The sequence below is a fragment of the Equus caballus genome, chromosome 6, assembly GCF_041296265.1.
Source record: "Equus caballus isolate H_3958 breed thoroughbred chromosome 6, TB-T2T, whole genome shotgun sequence".
Taxonomy (NCBI): domain Eukaryota; kingdom Metazoa; phylum Chordata; class Mammalia; order Perissodactyla; family Equidae; genus Equus; species Equus caballus.
The window spans coordinates 15,472,999-15,496,372 of NC_091689.1; the positions used below are offsets into that span (position 1 = coordinate 15,472,999).

Consider the following 23,374-nt stretch of genomic DNA (forward strand, 5'->3'; position numbering starts at 1 on the left):
CTTCTGTAGCTTCCTTCCAAAACTAGCAGGGAATCAAGCTATCTACATGCCTGGTCTGTTGATCTGAGTTGAACAATCAAACTCTATTTTAGCAGTAAGAAAAAGATGTTTTTAACATTAAGAGGGAAAAAAAGCAAATTTTAGGAAAATGTAAAAATATAATCATCTCGGAGAGCTCCAAAATCACGCTTAACAAGTAGAAATTTAGTGACCTGAATTTCAATTGCTTTGCATCCTAAATTATATTATTTTTGCCCACTTGTATTTTTGATTTTAAAATACAGAATTAATAAAAATTCCTTTCTCATATCCTTTTGTATTCCTACCAAACAGATAAAAACCATTGTGCAGAATTTCTCATCTTCCAATCTAAAGTATAATAGCACAGAATGAAATCTCTCTCTTCTGATCCATTATTTCTATCTCGTCTTTTCCTTTTCCACTTATTCTGCTTTCCGGCTCATGCATTTTCCTTTTTCTCGGTGCTCCTCCTATTTATAATACTGCACTCTGCCAACTTGTGGATTTTTTTTTTCCGCAGAGCTAATCCTAAGGACTCTAGTTCATTCTCTTGTAGTTTTCTTTGTTTTTCTCCTCCTAAGATTTTATTTACTTGGCATTTGTCATCTGGATGAGAAGAAAAATTCAGTCAATCATCAAAATGTCTAAAATATCCAAATGTTTGGTTTTCCAGACGCATAACTTACACTTTCTTATTTATTTTTGTATGATGTATCACTCTAGCTGTCATCGTTATGTTTATATGCTTATCTCTCCGTAGTCTGTTCTCAGTGCCATGAAGCTCTTGACGTTTGCCCAGTTTCATTTTTAACCTCCTTTTGTTGCTTTAATAATAGTTATGTATCTTATATAGTTATATAAATTACACCACCAACAACTTGATGTATTTAGCACCCTGTAATCTATCTTTTCATACAGTCGACATTTATTGAGCATTTACTATATGCGATTGAGCCCCAATGGTATCTAAGAGTATCCTGTCCTTTGAGGTTTAAAACTGCTTGAAATTCTTTGAATGCCGTCTCAAATCCATGGGAAGTCCAATTTCTGCCCAAGATTTCTGCCAGTTCCCTGGAGCCTGCATTTTCTTGATAGTTTCTCCTTCTGATTTCCTGTCCTTGCTGAAGACTGAATCTCACCAACATCTCAGTTTCCACAGCTATTCTTCCACTCATGGACCAGAGCAGAACACAGTGCCGCTCATTCAATTTCCCCAGAACAGGGCAGTTTTATAGAACAAACTTAACTGAAGACTCAGAGACAACACAGGAGACCTCAACTGTGTCTGTAACGTGCTACTTCCTACACTGGGTGGTGGGTGAAGGGATATTTGTTACATTACTCCTTATAACTTTCCATAAATATGGACCCTCACCCCCACCATTCCAGTACATCTAGAGGGCCTTGTTTTATATCAAACAGGCCCATTAAGTCATGTGACACAGCTAAGGGGACACAGCTAAGTCCCCGGAGAGAACTGCTCCTCCTCTCTCCTGCCCCGTGAACTATCACCCCTGTTAGGAACACAGAGATGCATAAAATGTGCCTTCCAAGGAGAACCTTTGTCTGAAGGTGTAACAATATTTGTTACAAAATATCGTAAACATATAATTACAGTGCAATTAGATATGTTTTCTAAGAGCAGTTATGCACAAAACAGATGAGGGAGCAGCTAACTACATAGAGGATGTAGGGAAGTGCTCCAGAATGAGCTCAACTTAGCCAAGCAGAGTAAGGGGTGGCGAGAAGCGGGCATTCGGGCCAAAGAAGGACCATGTGGAAAAGCACAGGAATGTGAAAGAGAGCTGGAGTGACCAGTGGCCTCTGAGGCTGGGGAAATACGGGGACCAGAAAACAAAGAGCCTCATACGTCATGCTGATGAGTTTGGACTTGGCACTGCTGGCTGTGGGGAATGAACAAATAATTTTAATCAGGGAAGTGACAGAATACAATTCGGGGAATTTATTTAAGGTCTGATAATCCCAACTATCCTCTATTTTTTAAAATAAGTGCTGTTTTCTTGTTTCATAAATACCACAGAGGTTAGTGTAATAGTTTTCCAGAGGAGTCTTCATCTCTGTGTAATGTTTGATATACTGGGGACATTCTCAAAGTGTGATCTGGGGAATTCCATTTCCTGGGCTGCTTGTTTCACATGCAGATTCTAGACACTCAAACCTACTCTCCGGGGATGGGATCCTGGAAAAAGTCAGACTACCAAGGGCTCCAGGTAACTTATGTATACTAAAAGGGCAGGAGTACTATCCCCGATTTCAGTTGGAATACTGTGAAACTAAACAGAGATTTTCCTTAGTCACAATTTGATTTGAACTGGCACTATCAAAGAGGTATGTTAATCTTAACAAATGCAACAAAAACATCTGAAATATTTATATTTTTAACATTACAAATATCGTAAACATACAATTACAGTGCAATTAGATATGTTTTCTACCTCTATCTCCCATCTGGGTCAGCTGTACCATCGTCATCCTGAGACAGTCTTTCTGAGCAGATTCTTTGTCCTGGAGCCCATGTCTTTCCCTTTCCTGACCTAACTCCCATTTCAGGTAGAGCACATGATATCCAAGCAAATGCAGGATATCAGATTCTCTCCTTATCCTTGAGAGAGAGTTATATTTGTGCTTTGCTGGCTTGTGGCCAGCCCCAATCAAAGTGTTAATTGGACAGCGTCATCTGTCCTCCACTTTTAGGGAAAAGGTATTTTCACAGTAGTGACCAACCCAAGCCAGGAATCGAGCCTGAGCCCAAATCAGCCATAAAGCGTTATTCTTCTCTAGGTGAGCATCCTTGAGACACAGCCTGCAGGTCTGTGGGCCCTGGCACCCGAGCACGGGGCAGGAGAGCCAGCATGCAGCATGGCCTCTATGCTTTTAAGATTGCACAGTCTCCCCAAAATGATTCAGCTCACCTGCACAAGGAAAAATTAGAAATTCCAGGCTCCAAATAAAATCTGGACCAACGTTGGAATCAGTATGAAACAGACGCATCCTAAGGCCCCTTGCTGTCTTAACAGCCTATGAATTCCAACAATGGAGAGAGTAGGTCTCCCACCAGAAGTAGCTCAGGCAACCTCTGGGATGTACCTTTGTATGCAAGAATTGTCAGCTTCAGGTTTCTTCATCAGCTGTCTGAATCATTTTTCTTTAAAATTTTCCTATGTTTATTCTTACTGTATTTTTTTCTACCAGGAAGTCAAAACTAAACTGGTAATTTTCCAGATGGGAGAAAAACATCACTTAAGATGAATTTAGAATGCTTAAAACAATAAATTCTAGGACTTTAAACGTAACGTAATAGGACATTTTCTGGTTTTGAGATGAGCTTTCTTTTTTATTCTGGATGAGTTTTCTTTTTTATCGTTAATTTTTAGCCAAGTAAAATAGACAGATAGTAAATGATAATAACACTAATAAAACATTTGTAATATTAAAACTTAGAGCAAAAACAAAGCCCTCTCCTGGCTACCCTCTCCTGAGTTCCCCTCGACAGAGGCAATCACCTTCAGCTCTTACAGCTGTTTTTTCCATTTATTTACATTCATATTTCTGAAAAACAGGCTTAGAGAGTTATTTCTCAGTGTGTCAATTTTAACATTATCTGTTGACTTGTAGTTTGGTAGATGAGGACTCTTGCATGACCCACCTCCCTCCTTTTTCTCAAATCTTCCCAATAGACTTATATCATAACTTTTGGTTAAATCTATAGTGTATGATTTGGGAAATTTTGTCCTCTGCTAAGCCACTACTTTTCATGTTTGTAGACTTTCTTGGACAAACTTTTGTTCATCCTGAAGTTTTAAAAGTTTCTATTGTCGCACTTGTCAGACAATTTTCTCATTTTCTTGGGGTCCCCTGGGGCCCCCACCCTCTACCTCCCATCTGAGTCAGCTGTACCATCGTCATCCTGAGACAGTCTTTCTGAGCAGATTCTTTGTCCTGGAGCCCATGTGTTTCCCTTTCTTGACCTAACTCCCATTTCGGGTAGAGCACATCGTCCAGTAGTTTACTATGAAAGTGTGGCTGGGAGGAAATATTGTTGCTTCATTAGATATCTGAAAATGTCTGTGTCTCCTCAAACTTGATGTATCATTTGGAGGTATAAAGTCTGGGTTGACAATCAATTTCGCTCAGAATTCTGAAGACCTCATGCCATAGCTCCCTCATGGTATTGTCATTGACACAACCAATGCCATGTTGATTCTAAGACCTTTGTATGTTGTTGTTTACTTCTAGGATCTTCTCTTGGTCCCCAGTGTTCTAGAATGCTTTGATAATGTGCCTCAGCTGTGTGTTTGTGAGTGGAAGACATTTAGTGGGCCCTGATCAATCTGAAATTTCACTTTCTTTACTTCAGAAAATTGTTTCTTGTATTATTTCTTTGACAATTTTCTCCTGTCTATTTCTCTTCTTCCTCCTTCTGGAACTCCATTTGGTCAAACACAGAACAGCCTGGATTGATCCTCAAATCTTCTCGGCTTTTTTTCTGATTGTTCACCTCCTTTTCCTTTTGTCCTATTTTCTGAGATTTGTTGAATTCCTCTTTCATCAAACTTTCAATGTTGGTTGTGCCCTCGTGTTATTTATTACTGCCTAACAGATTATCCCCAAATTTTGCAGTTTAAAGCAGCAAACATTGATTATCTCATACATGTTCTGAGGGTCAGGAATCTGGGAGCAGCCTCAACGGGTGGTGCTGTCTCAAGGTCTCTTGTGGGGCTCAGAAGCTGTAGGCTGGGGCAATAGTCATGTAAGGCTTGACAGAGGTGGAAGATGAGCTTGCAAGATAGCTCATTCACAGAATTGTTGCCAGAGGCCTCAGTTCCTCAATTCAAGGGCCTCTTCATAAGGCTCCTTGACTTGACATGGCAGCTGGCTTCCCCCAGAGCAAGTAATCCAAGAGAGACAGCACACATCACAGTGTCGTTTATGACAGTCTCAGAAGTGACATAGCATCGCATATGCCCTATTCTATTGCTCATGCAGACCAACCCTGGTTACATATGGGAGGGGACTACACAAGGGCAAGAATGCCAGGACGAGGGACCATTGGGGGCCATCTTGGAGCTGGTTACCATAGCTCTGGATTCTAACTTGTGTTGTTTCTTTTCTCCTTCTCCTCTGCGTTAGCCCACCATTTTGGAACTGCCTCTTTGGGGAATCCTCCATGACTCCAATCCAGATAGTGTTAAAATGATGTTTCTTGGCTCAGGCTCCCTATTACATACAGGAGCCAAACCCTCAGACAGCACAGTTGGCTCCTAGACTCAGTCCAGCCACTTTAGGCATCAGCCCCTTCCACTGCTTTGCATTGCCATTGCATCTTGCTCACCAGAAATATTTTTATTATTTTTGAGTTTGTCTTTTTATTTTCTGTTTTTGTATCTTACCTTTTGTTGCAATGAAAGATATGTGCCAAAGTATTCACAAATGTACTATTCCACTTGCTCAAAGCTTCCACTCACCATCCATCTTCTAAAAGTTAATTGCCACTTTCTGTCTGTTTTTGTTTTCTCACCTATTTTCCTTGTCTGTGGATCGAAACTATTTTTATTCTTTATCCATCATCTTATTCTAGTTTTCAAAAGGAGACGACACATATAAAAGTATTTAAACAACTCTTTTGGGTTAACTCTCACATACATGTGAGCTTGTTTATTCTGTTTATTATTCAGAATAATATTGCTACTCAAGCAGCGTCCATGTCTTCAGGTAGTGTGACATCAGAGTCTTCCTTAGAAGCCAAAGAAGGCTTCCTTTGGGAAAGTGGCCTTGTCTTCTGGGTGACCCTCAGATTCTTACCTTCCTTTTAGGTTACTTTTAGGTTCACAGATAGAAAATGGATTTTTCTTTGAAATGTCTTACATTTCTGTGATTAAGAACAAGGTTTCTAAAACTCCTAGCAACTCTCCCAGAACCCACAGCTGGAAAATATAAAACTTCTACATTCACTTTAAGTTTGCTGTTGACAATTTGTATAGTTAGCGAGTAACAGCTTGTGGAAGTGGTGAAAGGCGTGTGGTCATCCTCCGTGGACGAGAACTAAGAGCGGCTTTTCGAGGGAGATTTGCTCCCATCTGCAGTAGCCCACCTGGAGAGACCAATGAGAACCTGGAAGCGCCAGGTTCAACCGTCGAGTCACAGGTAAAAATCCCCTGAAGTGCTTCTTCACTGGTTGTCAAATGGAAAAGGGAGAGGAGAGTTTTGTTTACCAGCTACATTTTATTTTTTAATAATATTATCAAAGATGTTTTCTGAAAGACCTGGTCTTACACATGGGCAAATCAGGCATGCAACAAAGGGGCCCCGTCTGCACCAACATGTGTGTCCACCTGTTGCTCTGGAGTTTGAATTTTCTACCATTTGTGGCATTGTTGCAGTTTCTTGTGTGTGTGTGTGTCTGTCTAAGAGGCATTGGTTCCTGAAAAATGTGTCTGTTACCCGGACAGATTTTTAAACACGAATTCATTAGCATCCATTACACTGTATGAGATTAGCTTGCTGGCACCTCTCAGAGAAAACCGTGCAGCAATAAGTCACTAAGAAAATAATGGCCAACCAGAGGGGCGGGGCAACAGAGAGGGGGCAGCCGTGACCACTTTAGTGTTTCCCGAAGTCGTTCCTGGTTGGCCTGTAGACTTTCACCAGACCCAGGCAGATGAGAAAAATGAGAACAGTGTAGATACTGTTTATGAAGTAAAAGCTATTTCTTTCTGTTTTAAAAGGACATCTTGTGTTCCATGAGCATTTACTTGCTTCCTTTACTGTGGTTTAATTTTCCTATCTTGTGGAATTATGATGATAGTAGATAATAGATTTGTGGCTGGTGGGGGGCAGGTTTGTTTATGTGTGTTTGGAGGTGGTCATTGCCCTTGGTGGTGGTGACGCCAATGAGTCGATTGTAAATTCCTAGTGACCCTGTGGACGGCAGGGCAGGACCCTGCCTGGTCTTTTGTGCCATCCTCTCACCTTCCAGAGCTGTATCAGACAACGCTCTGCTGCTATTCATAGGGTTTCCATGGCCAATTTTTTTGGAAGTGGGTGGCCAGGTCCTTCTTCCTAGTCTGTCTTAGTCTGGAAGCTCTACTGAAACCTGTCCACCGTGGGTGACCCTGCTGGTGTTTGAAATCCCGGTGGCATAGCTTTCAGCATCACAGCAACATGCAGCTGCCACAGTACGACAACCGACAGACGGGTGGTGTGGTTCCCTGACCAGAAAGGAACCTGAGTTGTGGGGGTGAGAATGCTGGATCTTAACCACTAGATCACCAGGCCCTTACATAGCAAAATATAAATAAGACAATCTGACATTGGTCTCCATTTAAAATTCTTTTTTATTTTACTGCTCTGTGAAGTTCAAACATTAGGAACTTTTGGATTATATGATCCACGAGATTCTTCCAATCCCAGAATTGCATTACTTATTCCCCTCCTCCCCTCTCCCCCAATCCTTGGACTGAAGTGTGGTGGGGAAAGGGGAGGCCAATAAGGGAGGGATGGCAAGAAAAAAGACCGATTCCTGTCTGCCATTCTGAGGTGGAAAAACATCTCCAGCTAAAGTTCTGAACTGATCTCTTCTTTAGTTTCTCTCTTAATTTTTTTTAGTTTCTTTTTTTTTGGTGAAGAAGATTGGCCCTGAGCTAACATCTGTTTCAAATCTTCCTCTTTTTGTTTGAGGAAGATTGTCACTGAGCCAACATCTGTGCCAATCCTCTTCTATTTTATGTGGGATGCTGCCATGGCATGGCTTGATAAGTGGTGCTAGGTCCACACCTGGGATCTGAACCTGTGAACCCTGGACGCTGAAGCAGAGCACTTGAACTTAACCGCTATGCCACTGGGCCGGCCCCTCTTAATTTTTTTAACGTAACTTTTATTTAGCCACAGAAAAATATATAATCAAGATAAATTACACCAGGGGTTAACAAGCTTTTTCTGTGAAAGTCAGATAATAAATATTTCAGACTTTGTGGGTCAAGCAGCAAAATCAAGGACGTTATGTAAATACCTACATAACAAGAGAGACAACAGATACAAATGTTTTTAGTGACAAAATATAAAACTGTATTTAGAGACACTAAAACTTGAAGTTTGTATAATTTTCATGTTACAAAATTTAAAAAAATTTTTTTTCCAACTATTTGAAAATAGATAAATTATTCTTAGCTCACAGGCTATACAAAAACAGGCAGCAGACTGGATCTGGCCTGTGGGCTGCAGTGAGTGGGCCAACTGCTGATTTAGACGGCTAATTTCATGAACTAGCGTGTTCTGTTTCTCACTGGGTTTTTACAATCCTATCTTAAGGGCACAGTGACAGGCGATGTGAGCAGATGCATATCCCCCCTCCCCCATGCCTCCGTAGCCCCCAGAGCCACTCAATAATGAATCATAGCACAGTGGTTGAGACAGTGGCTCTGGGTCAAACCCTGTGGGTTTGGATCCCCCGCTCTGTTCCTTATCACCTCCAGTCTCTTGATGTCCCAGTTTTGTTTTTTTTTTTAAAGACTGGCACCCGAGCTAACAACCGTTGCCAATCTTTTTTTTTTTTTTTCTGCTTTTTCTCCCCAAAGCCCCCCAGGACATAGTTGTATAATTTAGTTGTGGGTCCTTCTAGTTGTGGCATGTGGGATGCCGCCTCAGGGTGGCCTGATGAGCGGTGCCATGTCCTCGCCCAGGATCCGAACCGGCGAAACCCTGGGCCGCTGAAGCAGAGCGTGCGAACTCGATGAGGCTGATAATAGCACCTACCTCACAAAATTATCAGATGCAGATGAGATCGTGCAGGAGGCAGAGAGCCCTGAGCAGTGTCATCCGCAGTCAGTGCTCCAAATATGTCGACTATTGATGTCATCATAGTCCTGATGGAAGCTCATTTCTTCTACAGCGTCCTTATCATGGGATCCTGTAGTGTCTATCAATCTTCCATGAATGACGAAGCCCTTTCAGTCCTACTGGTCTCAAAACCCTTTAAGGCAAGAAAATAAAAGAACCTAGAGTTAATGATTATAGGTATAAATACTCTTTAGCATATTACACGAGATGGGCAAAACTTTCTTTCCATGGTGTTTATTCTCAAACATACCAGAGACCTCTGACTGCCACCTTCTTTGTCAGAGCCAGTAATCTGTGTTCCTGCTGTCACCCAGGGAACCAAAAACGGGTGGCTGGCTTAGATGTCTAGACTAGGGATGTCTCTCTGGACAGGAGTTGAAAGCTAGGACGTAGCAGTTGCAGCGAGGGCTCTGTGACATCCAGGTGTGGTGACAGTGGCTTCTGGGTGGGGAAAAGGAGGCCACTGGGAATGCAGCGCATGGGTGTCATTCTCCTTTACTGGAGGGCATGCTGCCAGGGCTCATGGGCAGTTGCTTAAGGCGGACAGGGGGCAGAGGGGCCCTGCAGAGGGCAGTTCATGGAGTCTGTCTGGCACAGTTGGGCTGCACTTGGTCAGCTCTTCTTTTCACACACAAAAACTTTCGCCTCAGGCCATTGGCTGGGCAGAGGGTCAATAATCATAATGCAAAATCAACAGACCTGCTCAGTAGAGTGTTAACCAGCTTTGAACGTTGCCAACTTCCCCTTATGCTAAACCAGGCTGGGCTGGGCGTGGGGGAGGAGAGATTAGAGACAGAGCCAGGAAGGTCGCTTCTGTTTCACCAGAATGCACGCAAACTGGGCATCTGGTGTTCTGAGAGTAGAAAGGAGAACTCCAAGAAGATCTGGAAATTCTTTCCTGGCCTGTTAATGAACAATTAAAAACATATGTGCATATTTGCTGGCCTATTAATGAACAATATACTATGTATGTGCATAATTAGATCCTTTATTAACTTTAAGAATGAAAAGATAATTTTTTACTGCTTGCCAGTGCTGGGGGATATGAAGATTGTGGGACATGGTTCCTCCTTGCAGTCTAGTAAACGGAACAAGCCCTCAACTCAAGAGCATTTAAGTAGCAATATTATGTGAATAAACGAGTAATAGGCTGCGTTGTTGGTAGCCCACAGTAACAACTGTAGGGGAGGAAAAAGTTTTCCTCCACCCCCTTAGGGTCCCTGGCTGGGTCTGAAAATCAAACTGACAAAGACAGGTGAACAGGAGAAATCCATACAAACTTCATTAAATTTTCACCTGTGCATGGGAGCCTTCACAAGAGAATGAAGACCCAGTGAAGTGACCAGAACAGGAAGCTTTTAGACCTTTTAGACAAAGAAACAATAAATTTGTGAAGAACTGACAAGACAGAGAGGGTTGGGCTAGGTGTAGTAAATGGGGAAGAAGTAACTAGAAAGATAAGGTTTGTCTGAGATTCTTCTAGTACTGTCTCTGAGCCATTAAGAGTCTGTCTCCAATAAAAGGAGAATTTATTTCCTGTCTTTGGGAAGGCTTTACCAGTGTTAACCCATTTGATCACATTTTACAGATGTGGAAACTGAGGCACTGGAGCTCACCTAAAGTCACACAGGTGACTTGGCAGAGCTGGGATTTAGACCCAGGAAACCTCCCCTGGAGCCCATGACCTTAACCCCTCTGCCATATTGCCCCGTGATAGAAGGCGATGTGCAGGTGACACATGGCGATGGGAGTTGAGACAAAGAGAAGGGTATGGGAGCCAACTGATCAGTGTTCCCAGAAGTGCTTGCTGCTTTTGTGAAATATATTTGATTTGACGCTTTTCATTTATAAGCATTAAGTACCATTTGGGGTTTTGAACCAATATTTGATTAAACAAAATAAATTGTATTGGCGTTTATGTACAAATAACGTTTGGTTCATCAACTCATGTATTTAGTATACTCTAAGAGCACTATTCCCATTCGTAGTTAATTCATTCGTAGCTTAACAGAAATACTTTGCAATCTCTTCCCATTGATCTTAGAATCAGGACCAGTTCTTTGGCACTGGACAAATGGCTTCAGGAGGAAATGTCTGGGAAGACTGTGGCTAGTTGGGACTGACTGGAGAATGAATGCGACGTGGCATGAATGTCCTTGGAGGATTTTGTAGCAAAAAAGGAGAGGCTACCCCCATTGACTGCATCTTTTACTGAATACAGGGCACTCTGCACGGTCATGATTGAGAGCATCTCAATCCTCACAAACACTGCAAGACAGATCTTAATATCTTCCTTTACAGATGAGGTAGCTTAGAAGAATTAAGTAATTTATCCAAAGCTCCAGTTAATAGCTGACAAATCTGGGAATAGATCCTACACAGATTTGGCCTAAGGCCTGTGATTTTTGGATTTCTAAACCTTTTAAAATTCTCTACTATGAAAGTTTATTTTGCATTCAACGTGAGGTCGTAAAAAAAATGAATGTGACTATTGAATCATTCTCACAAGTATTCTCATACTTAATATGCATAAGTGCTAAAATATCATGTAATCTTGGATCACTTCCTGATGTGTTAATGGTTAGCAGGGAGAGAAAAGCCATAAAATCATTATTAAGAGCTTTCTGCTGGTGACAAATGATTTCTTACTTCATTAAGGTAAATGGAAACTGTGAGGTACTTTATTGTTGGAAGAGGAAAAAATCATAAAACTGTTGCTTAAGAAGTATCCATCAGTTATGCCTTCTTAATGGTTCCTAGCATTTGGTCATACTAGTTTTTGAGTGATTTAGAACTTGAATTGTAATTAATGGGTTATATTCCATTAATATAATCATGGTGCTTCAAAAGTAGGTCCAAAAGTGGATCAAAATCAATGAAAATGAAAATACGGCCACTGAATCTTTTGGGCAAATAATCTATTTGAAATATTGAAACACATTTACATATCTAAAAATTTACTTCAGGAAAAACCTCATAATTAAGAGAAATGAACATCTTGTGTTCTGGGGCTACTGCCATCGCCGTCCAAAAACTCAAGTATTTGATTTCACGTGGCGCCGTGCCAGGCCGTCTCCAGTGTCACACAAGCAGCACTTGCCTTCTAGAAGAGCAGCTGGACAACAGCCAGAGAGCTGCCCTGACTATAATTTTGAGTTTATTCAATCATGTGGTGCATCCACATGTCAGCAAAATCGTCACATACTCTGAAGTCCTAGTCAACCCAATTGTGCAGACGTCGAGGCAGGCCACGCCTTGCCCATTTAACTGAAATTGAAAGCTGGAACAATTTTGGAGCAGTTCTGCTAAGCTGGACATAGAAACATAGCCGTAGACCTGGCTCTGGAGTCCTGCTGACAGGGCTGAGCACCTGCACGTGGATGGTGTGGTGGATATTGACAAGTAGGTAGAAGAGTAGATCGTCTCTCAACGACTCTCCATTTAACTGACCACTGGCCTGGCCAGAGCTCTCTCTACCTTCTATGTAGTAGACCAGTTGATGCCCACTGCTCACTGCCCCTAGTACACTCGCACATGTCTATGCACCGATGGAGCTTTTTGATTGCCAAGAGTTAGTCGTTTCTGCCATTTGCACTTATTATTGTAACAAAGTAATTACATATTAAATAACAAATTGGTTAAAAATGAATGCATAAAGGACATGCGTTTCTGTGAAACTAGGTTAAAAGATTTCATAAAATAAAATTGTTAGAAAAGCTGCTATTCAATTCAGTGTGGCTGAGATAACATTTAAAAAGTTAAGAGAAAAATGTGGATTAATATCTGGAAGGACTCTATGCTCAGACTGCTCCACAGGCATCTTTAAGCAATTGGCCTGTTTCAAAGAAACCAAAAATAGAAATTGTCGATGGTACATTATGGGTGTGACTTAGCAAGAATGATGTCACAGCTCTCTAAATAGCTGATCCATTCACAAAGAAAAGACCTGTGTCCTATTTCACAAGAGAGAAGAACTGGTGTGAATGTATATGTTTTAAGTTAAAATAAAATGTCTAAAGTGTTCACGTATATGCTTGTTTGTTTTTGATTCCTCACTTTACCTAAATTTTTCAACTAACCACCCAGCTGGCTCTGAACCATCAAATAGGGCTTCTACCCTAAGGTGAAAACAATGAAACCAAAGACTAACAAACTAAACATGTTCCCCCTAAGTGTTCAAGATCGGAACTGAAGGACAATAACGAAAAACATCAGGAGCTGTGGTTTTGATGAGAAAACGAGGGGAGCAAAGTTGCTGTGGTGGAGAAAGGAAGCCAGACCCCAGGCAGGAGGGGTTCCAGAGAACAATGCGCTCACACGCAGAGTCCCATGCCCGACCTCTGCGGGCCACCCGTGTGAGTCCTAAAGATTCTTAGAACAGTGACAGCCACTCATTGAGATCTGTCCCCAGGTATTGATTACAGGTCAAAGCATTGATTGATACCAAATCTCTGGTATGAAATGAAAGATTTGCTAAAAATTAAACAGGTTTTCATTTTCTAATGGTCATCAAGGGCCTTATATAAGGCTGAAGATTTTATTTAAAAACCAGGATCCTGAAGTTGTTGGATCACTGTTGATTTCTTAGGTTTGGGAATGATGTTCTAATTGGAGGAAAAAATACTCTGGTGGTGGGGAGATGCATGCAGAGGTATTAAGTGTCATGGTGTTGCAGTCTGCTTTTGAATGGTTTGGCAAAAAAATGTGTGTGTGTGTGTGTGCGTGTGCGTGTGTGTGTGTGCGTGTGTGTGTGCATGGAGAGAGAGAGAGGAGGAGATGGGACTACATGTTAACAGTTGGTAAAGCTCAATGAGAAGATATGTAGATGTTCATTATACTGTTTTTCAACTCTTCTGAGGTTTAAAATTTTTCCAAAAAGTATTTTTACATCCAAGCAACTAACAACGAATTAACTTTGTGTTACTAATTTTAACATGTTTTAAAATAGCCAGAGCTTCTAGTTTCATTCTTTGCCACTTCAATCATAGTTGTTCATAATTCATCCATGTAGAAAACATCTTGGTCATGGCAGCCCAAGAATAGCCACATAATTCATATGCCTGTAAAGAAATTATCCATCATCATCCACCGACTGATCCATTCAACCAATCCACAAGCATTTGTTCAGGACATATCACATGCCAGAGTTACTGATGTGAACAAGACTGGACAATTCCTTCTCACCTAGGGCTTAGGGTCATCAAGGAAAATTTACATTAAACACATAACTTCGAGTGGTTCACGGGAGCATATGAGAAGGGCGACCTGCTCTCGTTTGGAGGAGTTCAGCAATCTCTTATTTGCTTAAGCTAAGATTGAAAGATTTCCAGTAATATATAGTGAGTATGACTTTTACTCCAAGAAATACAGTTAAGGTAGCCTCCATGCACCGTCTCAGGAGTTAGAGGATTGCCAATTTTCCTCCTCCTACCTGTGGTCCAGAGATGCTCAGAATCCAGGTGTTGTGTGGGAGGCACAAGAGTCAGAGATGCTCACTGTCCACTTGAAAACAGTGGTCCACCCCTGCCATGTAAATTTGAGCACCAGGTCCTTGCCCTGGCCGAGTATCCTTGCCTAGTATCTGGTCCCCTTGGGTGTAGGATTCAGACTTTCCTTTCTGAGGCCCTGCTGCCTCTGCTAGACACTGTGTGGGAGCAGCATGCTGGTCCCTCCACTCTTGGGACCAATGGTCAACAGATCCTTACACTTCCAGAAACAAAAGCTGGGGGAGTCTTGTCTTCAGGTAGCTTTTGCTTTCAGCCCAATGTCAAAAGCCTGCCTGAAGAAGGGGCACAGAAGCCTGGCTACTTTCTGGGAAGGAGAGGAAAAAGAGACATCACAAACAAGAAACAGATGTGCAAATTAGTGTCTCGAATGATGTAGTGTTCAGAAATCTTTAGAGAATTACCTCTATCCTACAGACTGGCATTTTAGGGGTTAGTTTAGAGCAAGTGGTATCAAGTCACCCAGGGGACCTTTTAAAACAGATTACATTTGAGACCCACTGTCAGGGTTTTTGATCAGTGGATCTGGGGTGGGGCCAAGAATTTGCATGCTGGTCTGGAGAGCCACACTTTGAGTACCACTGCTTCAGTAGGCACTAGCCTGCCAGTGTACCAAATTAGTATACCAGATCTATTTAGTATGCTTAAACATATGATGAAATGAACAGGGAAGTTCAAAAATCTAGAAAGATAAGATTAAAATAAGCAAGTCAGGTATGGCTTAATGGCCCCAAGGTTCTGGGAGGAAAACTGGAAAAATTTAGTTTTCTAAAGGAGAATGTAGACTTTCCTTTTCAATTAATCACTTCTCATTCATATAAATTGTGATGTATATAAATATGATAAGGACCAATGATGAGTGTCTGAAAATTACTATGTACTCTCCTTCCTTGAATGACAGCACAGCCTACTGCCCTAGGCTTGGGAGATACATTCAGTTAAAGATATTTTTGTCTGCGTATTTTTATTTTGATTGCACAAATAGGGCTCCCACTGTGGGAGTATCTGAGGCAATTTCTTATTTTTCCTACCAGCCAGCACATCTCCTAGCCTTGCCCTGCCTCTGCCATCAATTAATAAACTAATTTTCAGTTAATATTAACCCAAAGAAAAAAGATAAATATATAACTAGAGAATGTGTGTCAAAACAAATTTTAAATCCACTATTTGAAACTATTTCTCTCTTTGCTCCTCTGCTGGCAGAGAAGATTTTAAAAATTGACCTTCATTGGGGTCGGCATGGGCGTAGGTGTGAAAGCCAGGGTTGTAACGGTGTCAAAGTGACTGGGTAGATAAGTGAGAGTCCCCAGGCTCACAGCTAAACATTCATTTTTTAATAACAAAGAATATTTTGATATTAGTATTAGTGAATTAGTTTATTCTCTTTAAAAGCACATAATGGGTATTGATCCTCTTTTCTCAGTCTTGAACCTTATTTCATGAAAAGGAAACCTTGGAATCACCTGTAGAAGATGTCACCAATTAATATACACAAATACATGTAGGTCCATTATGTCGAACCTGAGAAATTTGCCAACATTGGACCCCATTCTTCCTACAACAGCGGCAATTTCATATGGTTCAACTCTATATTGTTTGGAAAAAAGGAGAGCTGACTGTCTTTTCAAACACAAATCACTTAAAACTCCTAAATACAAGAAAAATGATGTACACTTAGCTGACAATTCTCCCATATGTGACATCTTCCCACTTTCTGCTCTAGTCTATCGCTATCTTACCACGGTTACCACACAGATCCCGATGAACAGGGTTCAAGGCTCAAAGAACAGAAAATCGCGTTTGCTTCTTCCCTGTCGGCCGGGACTTATTGAGCTGTTTTTAAACAAAACCTTTTCTCTTTCCCTCTTCCCAGGGCTGTGTCGGTAAAGGTAAAGGCCAGTGCTTCTGCGATGGGACCAAAGGGGAGAAGGTAAAAAGGAAAACTTAATTCTGCTTCTTTTTCTCTATAGAGCTCATCAAGGGATCCACATGCGTCTTTCATTAGCAGTAGAAAGATCAGCAGTGTGTTATTCCATTCCCCAAATCCAATTTTAAAGCAACTGTATATAAACATTAACCTGGGGAGGGAAATAAAGGCCTTTGAGGAAGCTTCAGATAATTTGTGTAAATACCGGCAGTTCTTACTCTCGTGGTCTGTAAAAAAAAAAGCAAGTTAGAGAAAAAGAAAGTTTATGAGAATGCCTCCATCTGTATACGTACCCTATTTACAATGTTGCTAAACACGAAAGAGCAACTGAAAACAACTTGATTCGCTCACTTTGACATAAAATCAACATTGAAACCCCACAGATTTGACGTCCTATAGCACTGGTGCAAGCGCGCCCCCTGGTGGGAGAATCCTGCGGCAGCACCCGAGTTGAGGCAAAAATTCCTCAGAGGGTAGTAGCTCCATTGCAGAATTCAAGAAAAAAAAAGGAATGCCGTGAAATCTCATTAATTCGCTCCATTAACTTGCAATTTGTGATAATTAAGACAGAGGCAGAACTAAAGTTTTTTCTTTGTTTACGAAACCCTTTTCTCAGATAGACTAATGAATTGCTTAACAATATTGAAAGGTGACTGCTTAAAAATATTTTTAAAAGAACGTATTTTAAGCTCTTTGGAGAAAACAATTTACATATAATTTACATGCTAATTATAATAATGATTATTATATTTATTTTAAAGTATTCTATAATGCATGTGTAGTTTGATGTAGGGTTTTTCCTGAAGCTTAGATCCATGTTGGAAAGCTATGATTTGTTCTTGCATTCAAGAAGTCTTTATTGAATCTACTATGTGCAAGATACTGTTCTAGAATATGTTAAGGTACCCCGTATTGTGAAGGGTCTAGCAGATGCTTTTATTTCTCTTTTTATTGGGTGTGTATGTGCACACACACAATGTGAAATTGCTGACTTGATCTCTCTTTTTTAAAATTTTAATTTGCCAATTGCATAACTAAATTGACTGAAGCAACCAGCAGCCTTTACTGTTAAATAGTAATTCCAGGATCGGTGTCCGCGGAAGATTTTTTGTTGGCAGGCCATGTCAATCACGGAGCCTGAATTACTTTCACTCACTCATTACTAGGGGCTTTCCCACAATATCGTCTGACTCTTTCTAGAAAACTATTTAGCTATGCCACCCTTGATATCTCTCCTGCATCTCCTACACAAATAGCAGATTGAGTTACTAATTCCTGTGTAATCAAGAAAGGACTAGAACTCATAGGTGGCCTGTTGTTCTTTTCAAGCTACAGAGCAATTATGCACACTCCCAGACACATTCTTGTGCCTTGTCCTCACTCTCTCTCCACCCCCCAAGAAACACACCCCACTATCCTCAATCTTTCTAACTGGGTTTCCCCTCAATTCTTGATTCCTTTCCTTAATCTCTGCTCTCTGTAGCTCCTCCATTTGGGGAAAAGTAAAGTTTCTACACACCAAGGACCAGCACTTCCAAGTCTATAGACAAATTCTAACAGCTGTCAGCTTTCCAGTTACCAAAAAAAAAAAAATCTGCAAAATGTTAAAGAAAAGAAAACAATGGTTATGGCTATGTTTGTTGGATAGTTGCTGTTCTGTGTGTTTCTTGTCTCGTTTTGGTTTTAACAGGGGGAGAAAGGTTTTCCTGGACCCCCTGGCTCTCCTGGCCAGAAAGGATTCCCAGGTCCTGAAGGCCTGCCTGGACCAGAGGGACCCAAGGTATGTCAGCCTGTAAGCTTGGAAAATCTTCAGTCCGCCTAACCTTGATGCCTACCCCGGGCTGCTGAGAACGTGGAGAGAATTCCACATCTTTGCCTATTGGTGGGTGCCACGGCAAATTCCCACTCTCCAATCTTACCTGGGCCCTCAGAAGGGCATCTTATTCCAAGATGATTCAAGTGATCGTTATCTTCAAGTTTCCTACTCATCTTCCTTCCCCTCCCTGATCTACACAGTTTCTACACCTGGATCTGCCCCTACCTTCTTTTGTTCTCCAGGAAAGGATGAGTTCTTTTCGCCTTCCATTCAGGACCTGTCCATCCACCTGTGCCTGGTCACTGCGGTTCCCTCTACAACCACGTTCCAAGAGGTGTCTCCCCTCTCGGACATTCCAACTTTCCTTTTGATGTTGGCTTTTCTTCTTCAGCCCTTAAACATGCAAATATTTCCCTATCTGAAGATAAAACTTCTTCTAGATCTTTCAGGTCCTGTAACCAAACGATTGCCATCCTCTCCCTGTCTTTCCTTCCTCTGTCAAGCTTCTTAAAAAAGCAGCTAACCCTGCCAGCTGTACGTCATGTCCTATTCACTTCTCAGCAGCAATCGCTTGCCTTCTGCCTCCGTTCCCCTGAAAACACTCCTGCAGAGATGGCCCATGACCTCCAGATGGCCAATGCCCATGGATACTTATGTGTCCTTAGCGGACCTGGGTCCCTCCGCTTCGTTTCAGACTGTGTGGATCACTCTCTTCTCCTTGAAACACTTGTCTTTTGTTTCTAGAATCCTCCTTTCCCTGACTTTTTCCCCACCCTGCCCTTCTTTCCTGTGTTCCTCTTTCTCAGCCGGTCCCTTACACATCAAGTCTCCTAAGGTTCTTACCAGAGCCTACTGCCCTTCACACTCATTACACATTTTTATCCTAAAATCTGTGATACAACAAAGGGCTTTGTTTAAATGAATACCCTAGAGGATTTGCTAAAGACCTGCCTACCCTCTAGATTTGCTGATGGCTCTTTCCTGCTGTGGATGTGAGCTAGACTTCAGCCTGGGCTCTCACGCACTCACATGTTCCCTCCCCTGACCACTGGCCTCCAGCAAGCTGTGAACTAACTCATAAGTTATGAAAGGTAATTATAATTGATCCTTTTTAATTTTCATAAATAACATATAGAATATTGAAATGGTATTCAAATGCAATATTTAATGCAAATTTTCTCTGTGTCAGAACTTGGGCCATTTATTCCTGACCGTCTCTATTTACTCCTTACTGTGACTCCATAAATCGTCACTATGGTCACTCATAACTTAGCTCTCGTTATTATATCTATTTTTTGGATGAGGAAACCGACACTCAGAGCAGTTAAGAATTCGTCTTGGGTGACACAGCTAAGAAGTGGCAAAAACAGAGTTCAAACCTGGTTTGATGTAATGCCAGGACCAAACTCCCGTAACCAAAGAAACTAACCCACACCCACGGTTTTCCAAGTAAAAATGCACAAGCTTGTTGTTTTCCAGGAATTCTACCATTTTGTGTCCATCATATTCATGTATGTGTTCTGTTTCCCCATTTCCCCTTCTTCCGATCCTAATTTTGAAAAAGTCTTCCAGATTCTGGACATTCAGTGTCTGAACATTCTACTGCCTTCCTCCAGGGCGTGGCCTCAGATTTTCCTCCATTTCACTGGTAGAATGAATATGCCACTGCAAACCTGGACTTAACATCAGCCTAATGTCAACTTCTGCCTTTTTCTTTCGTTCTCTGCACCCCACTCTGCTGATTTCCTTAGCATTTCTTTAGAGAAGCCAGCAACAAGTTAAAATAATAATTGTAAACATATGGTGCTTACCATAGGCTACATGATGTGCAGGTGGTCCATAAAGTTAATCCAGAAAATCTGCGTGTCATGTTGTCATGGAGCTCATATATTAAACTATAGCTCATCGATGCAGCCACAAAAGATTATTTGATCCAAGGCAGACAATTAGAGGATATTAAAGCCTGACCTAAAAGATTTTTCAGGTTTATAAACCTCCTATCTTAGTTTTAAATATTTTCTGCATGAGAAAACTTACAATGGGGAAGTAAAATCTGCAAGTCACTCTTCTGCCTTCTGCATAACACACTAGCCTCCTGCAGAGGAGGGGAACACGGTCACGCCCAGGCATTCCACCTCAGTCAGGAAAGCCTGACTTACCAGAACATAGTGGAACTCTAAGGAATGATGAAAACAGCTTTTGGACAATGGAACTTTCACACCAAGTGGCCTAGTTAAAATAATCTCCATTTAAGGTTATTATTCTCCAGGAATCACGGCCTCAAAACTGTACTCATTATGTGCCCGAAGCAAGTTTATCTCTGATTCGGGCCATCCTCACTTTGCTATTTATTTATTGGTGCATGCCAGGCTCATTTTGTTAATAAAGAATTTCTCATGCATAGAAATATTGGATGCCATTCTTGTCCCCCATGGTAATTGTGTCATTTATCCTTATCAGAGCTCAGCAGCTGTCTGGCTAATGTGGGGCTTTTCCAGCAGCGCTTCTCAGACATGAATGTGAATGAGAGTCATCGTCTAATCTTGTTGAAATGTCGATTCTGAATCAATATCTGGGAGGTGGGGGAGACCTGAGAAACTGCATTTCTAACAAGCTAGCAGGTGATGCTAATGTTGCAGGCCCCTGGACCCTACATTGAGTAGCAGGAGTTTGAATGAATTTTTGTTCCTCCTGGTAAGAAACAAAATTTAACTGAGTAAGTTTGAAGATCTAATTCGCTTTATTCAGTGATTCATAAATTGGGCAATATGCTGTCTAGCAAATAGAATGGAGCTCTGAGGAGCTATACAAAATGGAAGGCTTCTATAGACAGATGGGGGCCAAGAGTGGATTGTTGCAGACAAGGTTGCCTTCCTTTAGCAGATGAAAGGAGTCTGTTAGGCAGCTTACCTCACTAGTGCTGATGAAGCATTCCAGGTTGACTGGTTAAGACCACATTCCTGGAGAAGGTTGAAACTGCAAGTGGGTTAGGTATTAAGACTTGGTTTGGTGACAAGGGTTAGCACAAGTGACTCCATTTTGGGCCTGTTGTATTATTTGGGGTTTTTTTTTTTTTTTAACAATTTTTTCTGATAAATACTTTAGCTCTAATGAAACAAGCAAGCAACTGCACCATGTTAACAATGAAATAATCACAAGAGCAAAACAGTTTGGTGTGTGAATAAAACTGGGACCTTTACCTTATGGGTTTCTCAGTGCCAAATAATTTTGACAATGTTTCCGTGTTGTTTTTTTATTTGGATCCAGGGTTCACCAGGCCTTCCAGGACTCACTGGTCCCAAAGGAGTCAGGGTTAGTAGTCCAACTCGTCCATCCTGCTTGTTTGATGAAAATTCTTCTTCTTTTAAAAAAAGAACTCTGCACTGCAAAAGTTATACAAATGTCACAAAGGAATGTGTTGTGTATGGTACACTTTTATAGATGAACTTCAACAGCAGGTCAAACTAATCTGTAATGGTAGAAGTCAAAATAGTGCGTACTGTGTTGGGGGTAGGTATTAACTGGCTCCGAAAGGTCATGAGGGAACCATCTGGGGTGGTGGAGATGTTCTGTGTCTGGATGGGTTGGTGGTAAAACCAATACATACATATGCACGTATGTAAACATCGGCCAAGTTCTTCGTGGACGATTGGAGCACTTTACCATAATCAAGTTATAGCTTAAAAATCTAAAAAAAAGCCAAAAATAGTCTTATTCATCTCTTTTTTAAAGTGATATAAATGTAAGATTTACAACAGTTTGTCAAACCTTTTTGTGTTTTTCAAATAGTTTTCAGCCATTCCCAATTATAGTTGTAGGATGCAGTTATGGAATGGTAAATAGTTTTGTGCTTATAGGTTGACCAGTTTTAAAGTGTTTTTCTTGTCACCCTTTTCTATGTCTTTAGGGAATAACTGGATTGCCAGGATTTTCAGGTCCTCCTGGACTTCCAGTAAGTAATGGGAAAAATGCGTAACTAGAAAAATAAAAAGCCAGCTCATCTTAATAAAGACATTAAAGGAAATGGGCACTGATACATTTGCTACACGATGAAAATGGCACAGTAGAATTGCCTAATATATTAGAGTGTGGATTGGTAGGACATACAAGTCACACTGTATTTCCTGAAATATAAGCAGAATAAGATGCAATGGGATGGGATGGGATGGGAATGAGATGGGGTGGGATGGGGCAGGATAGAATAGAATAACTCTGTGTAATAGCAAAGAATAATAAAATAATTACCTCTGTATACATTTCCCTCTTCTTCCTTTCCTTTCTCCCAGCTTGAAACAGCAGGTTAAGGGACTCCATTTTCCATAGAAAGGCCTTGTGTTTCATCTAATATATCTGTATCTCACTTGATATTTTTTGGTTTTAATGAGCCCGTTTTATTTGCTATAATTTTTATTTAAGTTATTACCTATAATAACTTTGTGTACTACTTAACTATTCAAATAACCATCTATATTCAATAACTATCCTAACTAGCCCATCTTTTCCCTCACCTTGGGCTCCTCTCTGTTTCCCTGGTCCTGGGGCCTGGTGATTATGTCTCCTTTTTGAGACTCGTTCTGTTTTCAGGGCACCCCAGGCCATCCTGGACCTTATGGACTTGCTGGTTTGCCAGGATGCAATGGTTCTAAGGTATGTACTTCTCACGTAGGAGATGATTAGTCAATGTTTTCCTAAATGAATAAATCAAGGTGAAGTAGCAATGAAATGCGATAGGCTTTCCTTGAAACATCCTTCTAGCGAGAACCAATGGTCTGTGTCTTCAGGGCAGAAAGATGATGGTTTTCTTTCTTCTCATGCCTTGCTTTCTGATTGTTGGTTAAGGCAGTTCTCTCATGTTCTCCCACAGAAAGATAATTGGGGGCTCAACTGGTTATTTTCATCTAAGGTTGCGAGTGTACATAAATCAGAAACTAATGCTTGGAATGCAAAATGAGTCTTTGGAAAAGAGTGACTGAGCTTTCGATGTTCATTCATCTCCTTTCTTTCCTAACTATGCTCTCCTTTTCCCCAGAATGGTGGCCATGAAAGAACTAATTACTAAAGTTTCAAAGAAACAGCAATTAAAAAGTTCTTGGCACAATTAGACTTTTGCCATTTATGCACAATTTGAGAAACAGTAGAATCTAATCCTGTTTTCAATTAAGATAATGGTTTTCTGGCCTCAAGCCTCATGACCCAGTAGGCATAAGGAATTTGGGTTACTTTGTCTAGATTTACCACTGCAGGGTTGGA

General features: G+C 41.1%; 1 protein-coding gene across 3 annotated transcripts in view; it reads left to right on the forward strand.

The window, feature by feature from the left end:
- The window catches only part of COL4A3 (collagen type IV alpha 3 chain), a 129,984-nt gene that overhangs the window by 44,411 nt on the left and 62,199 nt on the right, over positions 1–23,374 (forward strand). For 2 of the 3 annotated variants that reach the window (XM_070269357.1, XM_023642447.2), the window contains exons 2-6: positions 16,255–16,311; positions 17,999–18,088; positions 21,392–21,436; positions 22,032–22,076; positions 22,709–22,771. In XM_070269357.1, the coding sequence (XP_070125458.1) occupies positions 16,255–16,311; positions 17,999–18,088; positions 21,392–21,436; positions 22,032–22,076; positions 22,709–22,771 (300 nt within the window). Of the gene's footprint in view, positions 1–16,254; positions 16,312–17,998; positions 18,089–19,086; positions 21,437–22,031; positions 22,077–22,708; positions 22,772–23,374 lie in introns of all 3 variants that reach the window. The other variant, XR_011439522.1, reaches the window with a different exon arrangement.